The sequence below is a fragment of the Coturnix japonica genome, chromosome 1 (genome assembly GCF_054131305.1).
Source record: "Coturnix japonica strain WE chromosome 1, WE-NBRP24, whole genome shotgun sequence".
Classification (NCBI taxonomy): Eukaryota; Metazoa; Chordata; class Aves; order Galliformes; family Phasianidae; genus Coturnix; species Coturnix japonica.
In genome coordinates, this window is record NC_140663.1 from 21993660 (window position 1) to 22007650 (window position 13991).

General features: G+C 37.9%; 1 protein-coding gene across 2 annotated transcripts in view; it reads right to left on the reverse strand.

Annotated features, from left to right (window-relative positions):
• The window catches only part of MET (MET proto-oncogene, receptor tyrosine kinase), an 87190-nt gene that overhangs the window by 41956 nt on the left and 31243 nt on the right, over positions 1-13991 (reverse strand). For both annotated transcript variants that reach the window (XM_015853670.3, XM_015853664.3), the window contains exon 3: positions 10565-10756. In XM_015853670.3, the coding sequence (XP_015709156.2) occupies positions 10565-10756 (192 nt within the window). The remainder of the gene's footprint in view (positions 1-10564; positions 10757-13991) is intronic.

Genomic DNA, 13991 nt, shown 5'->3' on the forward strand with positions numbered 1-13991 from the left:
TTCATCTTAAGTTACCTACATACTTCTGAGAATTTGGACCTATTCCTACAAACACATGCTTGACTTTACTACTGTAACTTTGTTGACTTTAATGGGATGAGTCATGGTTATTAAGCACAGGCATAAAGCATCTGCAGATTGGGGTGGATATTTGATAGCAAGACTTTATAGGCTTGGGTCTGCAATCCAGAAGGATGTGCACCCAGTGTGATAGCATCAGACAACAAAGGCAGAGGATTGTTTACATAAGGGAAGATCATGTTCATATTTCAAAATCTGCATCACGTGCAGTTTACTTAAGGAATTTAGATAATCAGCATTTGTTGAGAAGTTGAGATTCAATGGAGTTCATTATTTAACAATATCGAAGCAATTCTGAAAATAACTTGTGTGTCAAATGTTTCATTTTTTCCTATAATGAAGCTTTTCTCCTGATTCTCAAGGCAGCACCAGAACAGCCAGGACATTGACTTACACAATTTCACTGGCATTTCCCATTGCCAAGGTCTTTCAACAAGATGGCTGACTCCAAGAATCAACTTAGAGATGCTGTAATTACAGCTGATGTTTTGTTGTAATTCAAGACTTAAATAAAATATATGAGCAGTTAATTCATGGTGATAAATACTTCACATCCCAGAGGTACTTACAGTTTGTGGTTACAAGAAGCTTTTTTTGCCCTTAAAATGAAACTGGCATTGTTGAAGAATTTGCTATAGGTTTGTTTCACAGTACAGAAAGTACAGCTTTTAGAAATCGATACGGTCTGATCATTTTCGGTGACACAGAAGTATGGTCTCTGACTCAGTGTATTAGGGCATAAGCTCTGTTTTTATATTCGGGACAATGAAAAATAGAACAGACTGCAAAGCTGCATGGAAAAGCTTGATTAATGCTGGCATTATGGGGAGAGGTAGCACCACAGCTGCAAATACCTTTTTAGTTGATCATTAGCCATGTCTCATCTCGAATACCCACTGCTATAAAATGCTAAGAATTCTTTTCTATCATTAATCCAGGCTTCCTCTTATTGCCAAGCATTCTTTCTGATTGAGCCACAGCATTAACCCTTTAAAGACATCTGTGTTGCAACTTTATAACGATACATGAAAATTTATATCCCTTATCTCTACAGTCTTGGAAGATTATTTGTAACATTCAACATCAAATATTTGTTGTGCAGGGGCTGGTTGTCAAATCACCTGCACAAAGCCCAAGAGAGTAGACTTTGACCTCGCGACACACAAGGAGCTCAAATTACACTTCCTAATTCATCATTTGGGACTGTGGAATAGAAGTTTGCTGTTTTCCTAGAACTAATTTGCCAGCCTATAGCTTTGCAGTAACAGACTCACGATGCAGAAAAACTCTTCCTGTTCTATATAACTGTGCCATTTTTACACACCTCAACCCAGTCCTTGAAACTGTATCTTACTCTTATCCAACATAATCCTGAAGAGAAAGGTGATTTTAAGACAGTTCCTACTGCACGAAGAAGAGGCTGCTTAGGACTCCAGTGTTATTCTCAGATACATCTGATTTTTATTGCTTGGGACTGGGCTGGTGTATGTACTGTTTGGCATTATTTTAATGTGGTCACACTACCACATATGATACTTCTACAATTGAAATAGTTCAGCACTACAGAAGGATTTCTCTTTGCAAAGGCTATAAAGCTGATTGCCCAGGTGCAATCCTTTTTCTTTCTTTTTTATTTTTCTTTTCTTTTCTTTTTTTTTTTTTTTTCATTTACATTTTCTAACATTTTAATGAGAAACCAAGCATTTCTTCAGAGCATACAAGAAATGAAAATATACCTATGTACCTGCACTCAAGCAGTTAAGAGAAAAGGAAGACTTGCACAGATAAATAATTGACAAAAAAGAGAACAAACAGATGCTAGATATAAACGGTCAGTTCCTGCAATAGCCAGAAGTCACCAGGGGTGTTTTGCAAGAGTCTGTGCTGTTTAATGTATGCATAAATGAGTTTGAGAAGTGTGTGAGCAGTCCAGCAACAAAGTTTGCTGAAGGTCTGAATGCCTTCAAGGTGATGAGGACAGACTATGAAGGATGGCAGGAGGATTTTACAAGACAGCATGTCAAGGCAATAAAATGGCAGGTGGAACAGAACAAAGAAGATGGATTTAAAGTGATACATGATAGATTGTTCTAGGAAAATGTCATCTCTCTGCTCAATAGAACTCAAAAAAATCCCAAACTTAGACATCATTAGAAAAAGATTACAGAATAGATCGGGAAAGATCTTTATTTCATATAAATTCATGATTGGTGTGATCCTTGAACACTCTGCTCAGTTCTGGTTATCTCATGACAAAAAGAATACATTAAAATGGGAAATGGTTCAGAGAAAAGTAACAATCAAAAGGCTGAAATAAACAATGACTGAGCAGATAAAATATGGAAGCACTCACTTAGGGGGTGGGATATGAAGAAGACATACAGAATCCTGAGTGGCAAAGAGACAGTGGATAGGATTGACCATTTAATCTCTTCCAATCAAAGAACTGAATACCATCAAAAGGAAAAAGTGAGAGTCAGGTTCAAAATAAACAAAAGAGTAAGACTTCCTGTCAATATGCGACATAAGTGTGGACTCCTTGCCAAAGGACGTAAATGCAAGAGGAATGCATACTTAAAGGCAAATTCCACTTGAACATGGAAAGAGCTAAACAGACAAAACCCAATTTTTCAAGCTCAGAAAATACCCAGAACTGAAGAACCAAACATAGCTGGAGGCAAGAAGCAGAAGGTGTTACACATGAAGCCCTGCTCTCCTAGGTGTTCCTTTGACACCGTGGCTGGAGACAGAGAACTGAATTAGATGGACCCTTAGTTTGAACCTATGGCTGTTCCGATGCTCTTATAAAGAACATCCCAAGCAGCACATTCCCAATTAGTAGCTACAACCCCAGACATCCTTCTTAAAGCAAAAACAATGCTTACATCTCTCTCTTTAAGAGAAACAAACAAAAAAAAAAAAAAAAAAAAAAGGGTAATCTTTGCATGTAGCTCTAAGTACTTCTACAATGATAAGGGCCAATGGTTAATTAATTAATTAACTGATATATTATTTAATATATCCATTATATGGGAAGCCAGTGATCACTTATGTCCACGAACATCAAAGTAATTCATTTAAATATTCTCTTATTACCATCAGTTAGCATTAATGTTAAGTCAGAAGACTTGACTCTAGGTTAATTTATGGATAATACGGCAAATTAAGACTGTAATAATCTGAGTTGAAAAACAGTGTGCAGTGGCTTTTGAAAATAATCATTCTGATGCTCAGTTGTGCTGGTCAGCAGGATTGAATTACAAATGTTACTGTGCGTATGGGGAAATATCTTCTGCAAAAATGAGAAACCTTCTTAAAGGAATCACATCTAAGTATCATATTGTTATTTTTCCCCTAGATGTCTGGCAGGTGGAAGCCATTACCCAGCAGAGATAGGCTCAGGGTTAACTTTACTGTAATGTCTCAAATGCCTCAGGATATGTGGCAGAACCTTGTGAAGGGCACATGTGTAACTCTCTAAATGCTGTATATCATCCTAATCCACGGAGAGTAAAACGGATCATCTCTGAAGGGTGCAAGCTTCTCTATTCAAATGGAATATTAAAACAGGTGTGTTCCTTAAACAGTTGTCAGCATGAGTTCATGTTAATTTGACTGTACAGATTTTGCACTATGCACTATTATTTCGTATTTTTTCTGGCATCATCAAGATACTCTCTCTACCACAGAAAGAATTGTTAAAAGTTGAGATATAGGGATGAAAGCATCGCCTTCATAGATCTCACCACAGATTTCTACTGGTTGAAAAATGACAAAATGGGAAGGTTTGCAACAATTCGCATTCTTATAAGTGCATGTATGCATATTTTGCATTTAGCTTACTCCAGACTACCAGTACTGAAATGTCAGGTGAATTTCTGATCCACAAAGGCAGAACAGGAGTGGGCACCGAGTAGGACAGCTTTTGCAATGATTGCCCGTATCCCATCTCTCTTTCTTCCTCCTGGCTTTGCTTGATTTAAAGTTCATGCTCATATATCTGCGACCTCCTTGCACTTGCTTCCAACAAGGCTTGCCACTTGCACTAGTGGGTTTTATTGCAATAATATTTATCTAGTAGGAAGGGAACTAGGTCAAAAGAAGTTTGACCAGCTCAAAGGTGAAAGCAGCTTCCATTGTACAGAGGTAAGGATGAGCTGAATAACTGTGCTGAAAGATGCAAAGCTCTGTACTCCCTTGCTCTGTATTCAACCATTTTGCTAATAGGCACCATGGCTTTGAGCCTCAATTCCTGAAGCACTGAGGCTTTGCCATTTTGCTGTTTACAAGAGGAGAGCAATACTGAATGCCTGGCTCTCTTGTTGAATTCTGGGACACAATTTTCCAAGCGCTGAGTGCAGTTCCAAATAAAAAGCAGATGTGATTAATTTTTCTATACGCATTTCTGTAACATGCATTGTGTTGCTTGGCATGTAATCTATGAAAGCAGCTATGACACACACTGATTTTTCTCTTTTCAGGGAAATGAGATGTGTGTGTTATAGTTTTGTGGTGGTGTTTGTTTCTAATCATAAGTATTCCTGGGAAATGAATGTGACTGTCAAGTGTTCTGCATTCGGATATGAAAGCCAACAGACTTCTGCTCTGCACGTGAACATTTCCCAAACCACTGATCTGCATGAGCTGAGTCCCTATTCTTCATCAGATGGAATGGGGTGCATCAAATGGAAAGATAAGGCTGAAGATGAAGGAAATCCCAAAGGAATCTCTTCATCATTCAAAGCATAATGTCATTGTCACAGGATACTGTGGAGGGCAAAGCAACATATAAATTCAAAAACCAATAAGCAGAATTAATGGAAAAGAATTCCTTTATGGACTATTAAAAGACTATTAAGGACTATTAAACACCAGGCACGGGTGCAATTTCCAGCTCAGGAAATCTCTGGGCCACTGAGTACCAGACACAGGAGACTACTGGGAGAAATATTGGTCTGTCCTTTTACTTTCCTCATACTACCTCCCCTATATGTCCTGAAATCTTCATTCAAACCTCGTCTTCTTTTCTTAGCTGAAAAATCTGGATAAAAATACTGAGATGTAATAGGTCACTAGAAAAAAAAGCTTCCTATTTGTTTTTGTCTTGTGTCAAACAAGTGCAGAGAGGCCCTGAGAAGGGTGAGCGTCTTGCCGTGCAGGATGATTTCTATGCCAACAAGGACTATCTATGCTAGCATGTTTTGGTTCTCATGCCCCAAGCCATATTCAGTCCTGAAGCTGCTCAGACGTGACAGTGTGTGACCATGCCTTGCCAACGTTTGGCTTCTCAGCAAGCCCTGGCTCGTATCCAGCCAGACTGAACAGGACCACAGCCAATGAGCGACTGACTGCATCTCAGGGTGCATGTAAACCCATGGAAAGAAGCTCTTACCTCCAGGAACAACAGGATTGACACTGCACTGTCCCAACAGAGATGAGAGGACACCTGCAGGAGTTCCTCCCCACGTGCATAGCCCAGTGCTACCTCACTCTGTACTGAGTTTAACGCCCAGAATCAGGAGGTCCCTAAGTGATATGACACTACTGCCAAAATTGCACCTAGAGAGAGTTGTTACTCATAGCAGTTGTAAAGCTTACTGTGAAGACTTTTCCATCCCTTTTCCTGAAGCAGGGAACCAACAAAAGGTGCATTTGTTTGAGTATGACCTCAGTGATGTCAGCTTCAGGTGTGTGGAGTATATGCAGTGCTCTGCTTCCAAACAGTGTTGTGTTGAAAACCAGCTTCTGCATCCATCAGAGGAATCAGCCTCTTGTTCATTGTTATGGCCAAACTAAATGTGAGCTTTTCAGGATCTTTTAAAACTTTCCCTTATCCCACTCTCCCAGAGCTATCAAGAGAGACTTCCCCTTCCTGAAGAACTTTGCTCTTTTCTTCATTACTCAAAACTCACTCTCTGGGTGACATAACATTCCAGGAACAAAGAAAAAAAAAGCTTCACCTTGGAGCTGACCAAAACTATAAGCATAGATATTATTTCCTTATTTATTTGTGACAAACTATAATTTCCCTGAAATACTGGCTGGTAATAAATGTATCTTTTCCAGTTATGAAAGTATCCTCAGTGTAAATTCTCTAACTCAAGGGGAGTAAGACTGGTTTACATCAGCTATATATCTGACTCCGCAGCCATGGTAGTGTGACTGTGTGCCGTTTTCTAATCAAATAACCACTGTGAAATACCTGATTCACTTTGCACCCAACAGCTGTACTTTCAGCCTCTGTTCCCAGTCACACTCTGAAAATAAGCACAATAAGAAAGGTCGAAACAGCTGCAACTTCTCAACAGAAAAAAAAAAAAAAAAAAAAAAAAAAGAGGGAGAAAAAAAGCTTGTTGTCAGGCTCCAGCTTAGGAAGGAAGTAAAACCATTTTTCTTATCCATCTCATGTGTGTCAGCTGTCTTAGAAAAATTATTACTGCTCTGTGTTGTAACAGAAACTCCACAGTACTTAGTAAACTACAAACTCCAATCTATTCATGGCCAAATAAAAATTTAACATTTCTGATGCAGCCAAAACACGCTCAGTATGTCAATGGGCTGCAATTATGCTCCGGGAGAGCTTTGGAATTCACCTTCCGGCCTCAATTATCTTCCTTAAAAGAGCTCATGAATCTTCTGTGTTTGCACCATCTAGATCAATTTGATTTTAGTTTTAGATTTTGGCTGAAGAAATATATGTTTAGTAAAGGAGGCTGCATTTCCTTTCCAGTATTAGTACATTAGTGCTTTCCGGAGCACTAATGTGTTAAAGAGCACAGTTTTTTTTATCTAAATAAAAGCACAAGCAGAAAATAACAGGTGACTACTCGCTGATTGGGTAAAGCATAGCTGCTTTTGCAGTCCCATTATTTTTGGTTCCTCTGATGCTTTTTTTAAAGAAGCAAAATACAGGCTATTCTCTGATAAATGCTGGGTCATTAGCACAGCCATAAGCTTCAGTGGAATCACTTGTAAAGATTCAATGTGATCCGGCTCTAAATACATCAAAAACCTCGAATCAGCTAGCCATCATCTACAGAAGGAAAAACTGTGTTCTCAGAAACTATTTATTAAACTTTCTCCCGACTTTCACAGAAATGTTGTTCTTTAAGTACATGGTAAACAGAGAAAAAGGAATGGAAATGGAAACAGACTCAGGGATGAAGCGTCGGTAGAAAGGCAAAAAGTGATGAGCAGAAGAAAGCGCAAAAGAAGATAGAAGGAGAGCAAGAAAAATCAAAGAAAGAAAAGGAGGATCAAATGGTTGACTACTGATGAAGTGTAAGCAGGTGGATGTGAGAAACTTCTTCAAATAATTTTTTCTTGAGTATCAGTAGTTTGCTTCTGCACCTATGGGTACAGTTGCCAGAGACAGAGGTACTGTGTCACTATTAATCCTGTGGATAACTCCTAGTGCTGAAATCTATGCCACAAAGTAAAATGTCCAAACATAGGCTTGAAATTTAGTACTTCAAAGAGGATCTAAATACAAGATGAACTGCATTCATTACAAGAAACCTATATTTGAATATATATTTTTTATTTTTCTTTTAGATAGTTTCTATGAAAATATGAAGATATTGATGTGATGTAGCCCATTATAAAACAAGTTCTCTGACAGACAGAACCATGCAACTCATTTTCTCTGAAAGCAAATCTCTCTCAGAACAGGTATGGTCAACTCTGAATAGCTGCAAGTTAAAAGTAGATTGTACAAGAAAATCCAACATTTTCCTGTACAAAGAGCTAAAAATATTAGCGCAAGTGATGCACTGTACAAAAGGTAGGTGTGTGATAAGGGAAACAACAGGGGATCCCTTGCAACAAATTACAGAAGGTTTGTGAATTACACAAAAAGAGAACAGTTAAATCTCATCGGTAAAAAGTACAGGGAAGTGACTGGAGATATTGTTTTGATGAATTAAGTTACTGTTAGATTATCCTGACTTTTTAATCCATTTTACTTCAGTAGCGTTATTTTAACATCTTAGTATTTAATGATTTCCATCTCATTGCAGTTAATAGCTATATTTCCATAGAAACACTGAAAATCTGCTTTTGTTGGGCATTTGCTGATGAACATGCTTGAAAGCACTTCCTAGATAACTGTAAGTGTTAAAAAAATGAAAGGTTTAATGGAAATGAACATTGCATTTTGCAAAAGGACACATCTTCTAGTCACACATCCTAGTGACCTACTATTCCTTCCAAGACCATTTAAAGGAAATGAAAAACACTAAGGATTTTACTCGGAGTCATTTACTTGGTGTCATTAAAGCTAGTTATCATGCTTTTTCTTCCGGTGGTCACACCAAATTCTCAGAAAGAGCTCCTTCTTACTACAGTATAAGGCCAATTATAACTTTCCTCTGTAACTCAAGCCAATCTAATTCAACAATGAGAATATTTCTGGTAAAGGCAATATGTGGTTTACACAGCAGCCTTTCTTTTGATCTGTACTTGAACCTAGAATGGGAAAAGTATCCCGGAAATATTTTAATTGTTCCATGGACTGGGTAAATGTCTGAATGAAATGTGTGGTTCAGGACTTGAATGAATAATTTAAGGAATCTTGCAAATAAAAATAATGCTGGCTTGTGCTTTCCACCAAAGCTCCCTAAAAGCTTTGTGACAGCCAAAAACAAATGCAGTGAGTAAGATAGTGGTTGTTACTAACTGTATTTTTTAGATAGGGAAATGGCTTTGGAAAGGTTAAACAAATTGCTCGTGTTCGCTTTGTGAACCAGTATCTATGTTTAAGAGCAGAGTGTAGGTTGCTCCTGTGCTTAGCATGTAGCTCTTAGCATTTGCTTTTCCTGCCTCAAGACTTCCTGCAGCTTATAGATAACGAGGCTGTCAAAGGAAGTTCAGGCAAAACTGGCAGGGTTGTCACTGAACATTTTGTTAAATTCCTATCTGTTAGAAGGAAAGGAGGAATGTAATTTGCTCTGATTTTCTCCTGTTTTCCACCTATCCTTTGTGGAAAATTACTTTGACCTCCTGTTTTGCAGGAGCACAACAGACTGTGCAGTAAGGGACAGGTTCTGCATCCAGTCTGTGCAGAAGGCAGTAGTCAGGGTATTGTTTTCCCTTTGACCAAAATAGGTGCCAACTGTGGGTTAATAAATAATGGAGACAGTATGCACACCTGCCTACTGGGTGTATTAAAGACAGAGAATGAGGGGAAGGGAGATAAGAAAGAGAAAATATGTTATTTAGACTATCTGATGACTTACACCCTACAAAGATTCTTATAAGAAGGCACAGTGCCCAAGTGTTTTCTAATGGAAGACTGTCAGAACGAGAAAGCTGGAAGGGCACAGCAGCTCATGATGGCCTTCTTATTCAGTATAATTTAACAATGGTTGATGGATGACACTTCTATCTTTGATGACTCATCAACCCACAGAGTAAGAATATTCAGACTGCCAACAGTTCAGGACAAATAACACTGTCAGAATGAAAAGGACGCAGAGACTTGGATACAAGCAGGATCCCGGCTGGACCCTGTGGCAGCTCTACTAGCCAAGCTCTCCAAGCAGGTCACTGAAGGTTAACAGTGCTTGAAAAGAGATGGGTAGATATAGGCAGCCCTCATTGCTTTCAAAGTATTTTTTCCTCTTGTGTGTGACCAACAAGCTTCAAAAAGACTTGGCCCTACGGGTTAGACTTATTTCATTATTCACCTACAAAGAAGGCATGCAGACTAGTCTGCCTGCCTAGATCAGTTATGCACTCAGTAGAAGGAGACAGACTTCAGGAGCATAATTTACCACTTATTATGGAAAACTTTTTTTACGGCACGAGGAAATGCTGTCCAAAAGAACAGTGTGAAGAAAATGTCTTGTAAAATCTAAGATGCAATCAGAGATACTTGAAAGTGTGTAGGGGAAGAAGTTAATCTCAATTCTTCAGCTGTGAGTCATAATCTCATATGGGTAGAAAAGCAAGTAATTTGGTGCCATAAAAGTGGATCAGTATCTAGAAACAACTAACGCTCCTGTTTCTGCATACTAAGCTGTCTGGGCATTTTACTTTAAGTTTGGTTTAATCTGATCTTCTAGATCAAATGACCACTTGAAGCATGTCTGAAACAGTTTGAAGAATCAGTCATTCGTTTAGAGCTTTTTACACCCATCTGGGGCTGAAGCATTTGTATGTAGGACAGAAAGTGCAGTTTATTTTCCTTTGAAAGAAATCTAGTTTGTATGGACCAAAACAGATCTCTGAACTTAACCAGATGGACTAGTTGGAGATTGTGGTGGAATCTGATCCAGAACCATTGCTCCAAACCACAAATCCCATGTGAACATTTAAAATGCTGAATGCTCCATTAGATGCTTTGTTTATATTCCAGAGGCTCTATTTTGCTCAGCAGTGTATATTTTCTAACACCCTGTTAAACTGGATAATACTGGTCTTCACTTTTCCCTGTTGTGCAAAACTCCAGAGTGTTTTTTTTCAGTGTGAAGGTAATATTTACCTGCATGAAGCGGCCCTCTGAAGTTCCCAGATTGGCAATGGTAAGGTTCCCTTTGGTGAAGACAGATATTGAAGTTAACAGGATGTTGTTGAACTGGCCCATGAACAAGTCAACCCTCTGCAAAGGAGTTGTAACTTCTAAGCGGTATTCATCATCTTGTGCTCTGCAGTATGAAGCATTTCTTGAAAAAGCCTGTTAGAAAATGAAGTACAGATGAGTACTGTCTTTATGAGTAAGAATAGATCTTTGTCAGAGTGAAGTCATTTAGCACAAATGCATTTGACCAAAAGTATTTTAAAACGTTTCAAACTTAATTGCTTCATCAGTTATGGTGTTCCTTGAGGAAGGCAATGACTTCTTAACATTATGGGAATGTTTCTTTGAACTTTTTCATCCAGTTGGTTAAAAAGAAGACCACAGGGTCTTCATTTAACCAGATGATGTGTGTATAAGAACACATACCAAAGTATTCTTTCTCTTAGTGAATTCCATAATGCTTCTTCAACAAGGCTCTCAGAATTCTTTGATTGCAGAACTTGACCAATAACACACTTGTTTCTAAAACACTGATTCCTAGAAAATGATTCTCTAAAAAACTGCTTTTTTTTTTTCCCCACTTCTTTTTTTTTTCTGCATTAAAACAAGATTTTCCAATATTTTTCTTTTTTCTGTTCTATTTTTCCCCACATTTGTTTCAGTAACAGAAAAAGATGGAGAAAGCAGAAGATAGAGCAGGAAAAATATGTTTCTGATCGTGTATTTTAATGAAACTAAGAATGAGGCCAGATTTTTCTAATCACATAAGCTGTTATATTGATCATCTATTGCTTATGCACTATTTTGTCCAATCTCTATGTTTTGGGTGAACTATAATAGTTGCTGTATTTGCAGGATTTTCTTTTTCAGTTTGGCAACAGAGAATACATGTTTTTAATTTTCATTGGAAAAATTTCTATGGAGTACACTTTAAGGAATCTCCAGAGAAGAATATAACCTGCTGTTCTGATAATTCAATAGTAATCTACTAACTGACAATTCCATTACTATTGATATTACATCATCTGTTTTGGTGAATTTGTACAAGTAATAACCAGGAACCCCCTAAAGGATCTCTAACCAGTTTAAATTTGGAAGTCATCTAGAGTCTCCCCACTTTATAGGCGAAGTAGCATACTTTATGAATAAACATGCAAGAAGACTATAAAGGATCTTATGATGATTTCCTCTGTCTAAATCAATTCAGAGCAAGGTTTTTTCCTGATTTTGTATTGATTTATAGTTACAAACATGTTTTTAAAATCTTTTTAAAAGCTTGAATTAAGCCTTATAAAGACAGAGTCTTTCCACTAAACTCAATAGATTGGGATCTTATACTTTAAGAACAAGTAGGAGTAAAATTTTATTTTTGTATTTTCTTGATTTGGGCGATTTTCCTTCTAATGTTTATAAGCAAAGTATTATGAAAAAGAACACAATTAACCCAGAATTTCTTGTTGGTTAAACACTGGTGAATTCTGGGAGGAAAACAAAAACAAAAACAAAACAAACAAACAAAAAAAAAAAAAACAAAAAAAAACCCACCACAAAACACTGCACTGAAAATGCTACTAGCAAACTGTTCAATGTAATTGTGCAGCCCTTGGCCATTAAATTGTATTCCTGAACTGTGTCCAGAAATAGTAGTGGCAAATGAAGGTACTGTGATTCCTGGTGGTTGCTTTCAGCAATGGAGCCAGCTTTTCTCCAGGTGTCTTGCCATTTTACTGTATCATTTATGTAAAACTCTGCATAAGACCAAACAAGAGCAACTCTCTATGCACAATCTAGTGATAGAGAAGGAGGGCATCCAGATTAGACTTGACACAGCAGTCACTTCAGTTTGGTTATCCACATGTTAGAGTGTTTTCACTATATGTTTTGATATTAACTATCAGTGTTTGTTAGGAAGTCAGCTAACACTTGGCATTTAAGCACACTGAACATTCACTGAATACATATTTTTAACCCAGTATTTGACATGGTTAAATCATCAACAATAGACAAACACAACTTTTCTTTGTTTTGGCCACCAAACAAGCTAAAGGCTTTGTTCTTTTGCACTCATATCCTATCCAGTTGAAAAATATTTCTGAAACATCTGTGCACAGATTACTCATACAGTGAGTATGAATAGTTCAAGTGTAGAAAGATGTGCATTTTTCATGCTTTTCTGAAATAATGCAGGTTTCTGAGTTTACCCTCCCCCACCTTTGGACCTCTGTTCTTTGCTTTAATTCCTTTCCTTCCATGTGAAAAATAAAAAACACTAAAACTTTGGGGACGATGCTTCTGCGTTAACCTTAAAAAAGCACTTCCTTCTGTTTGCCCATCTCAACATGACTGGAACATCCTGACGCTCCTTGTGAAGCTCTGTTCAAGCTCATTTTAACAAGTGGCTAGATTTTCCTACTTGCCTTGACACCTTTCCTAGCCTCCCTGAAGTCATTTCAGCCTTCCTCAGAGATGTTGTCATTTTGGGTATCTGCCCAAGAACCTTCAGACTGTTCCACATATGGCTCTCTTACAAAACCTAGCTCTTCATGGAGCAACCACAGTGTAAGGTTAGCTGTTCAGAAAATACAAATGCTTTGATCCTTGAGTAGAAGTAGAGAGATTAAAAGGCTACTTAGAAAATTACAGAAAGACTGATAACACAGAAAACTTCAGCAAAGAAGCTGCTTTAAATTAACTCTTTGAAGATTGAATCTCTCTCTCTCCCTCTCTTTCTCTCAGTGTACACATAAGTATTCTCTTGGCTGTCAGTGTGGAAAAATAACTGATGTCAGATGATGCACTCATGATATTATGCCAAGTTCCAGTGACAAATCACACAAATATTGAAATGGACGATCTGAGCATGGGTAAGTGCTTGGGTTGGGCTATGCTGCCTCTCCTGTGTTATGAGAAGTACCAATTGCACATGACTCATAGTAAGGGCTTTGTGAAACTACTGTAGGTGAGCCATTGGAATGCAACAAGGAGCAGGCATGTACTGTTCAGAAGGGTAGGACATAACATACACCATCTTGCTTTTTCATAGGAGAAGAAGAATGTTTCAGGATTTATTCTTGTCTGGGTCCAGGGAAGGCAGACACATCGAAGAAGCCTCCAGAAATTTTTGAGCTGGGCTATCAAAATCAGTTGCTACTTGGCAGTTAACTGATGATTTACACCATGATCAGACTTAAATATAATATTTTGGATGCAGCTGAACATGTAAAACTGAAAGTGCAAAGCATGGGGAAAATTTTAAAACCTCTAAAGAAAGTCAGTGTCAGTGCCTCCTATCTAGTCTAAACAGCTAGACTCAGGGACAAAAAGGTTTAACCAGGATTTTTTTGTGAGCTTTCCTGACATTTGCAGCAGTGTTATTTGGAGAAACAGTTCA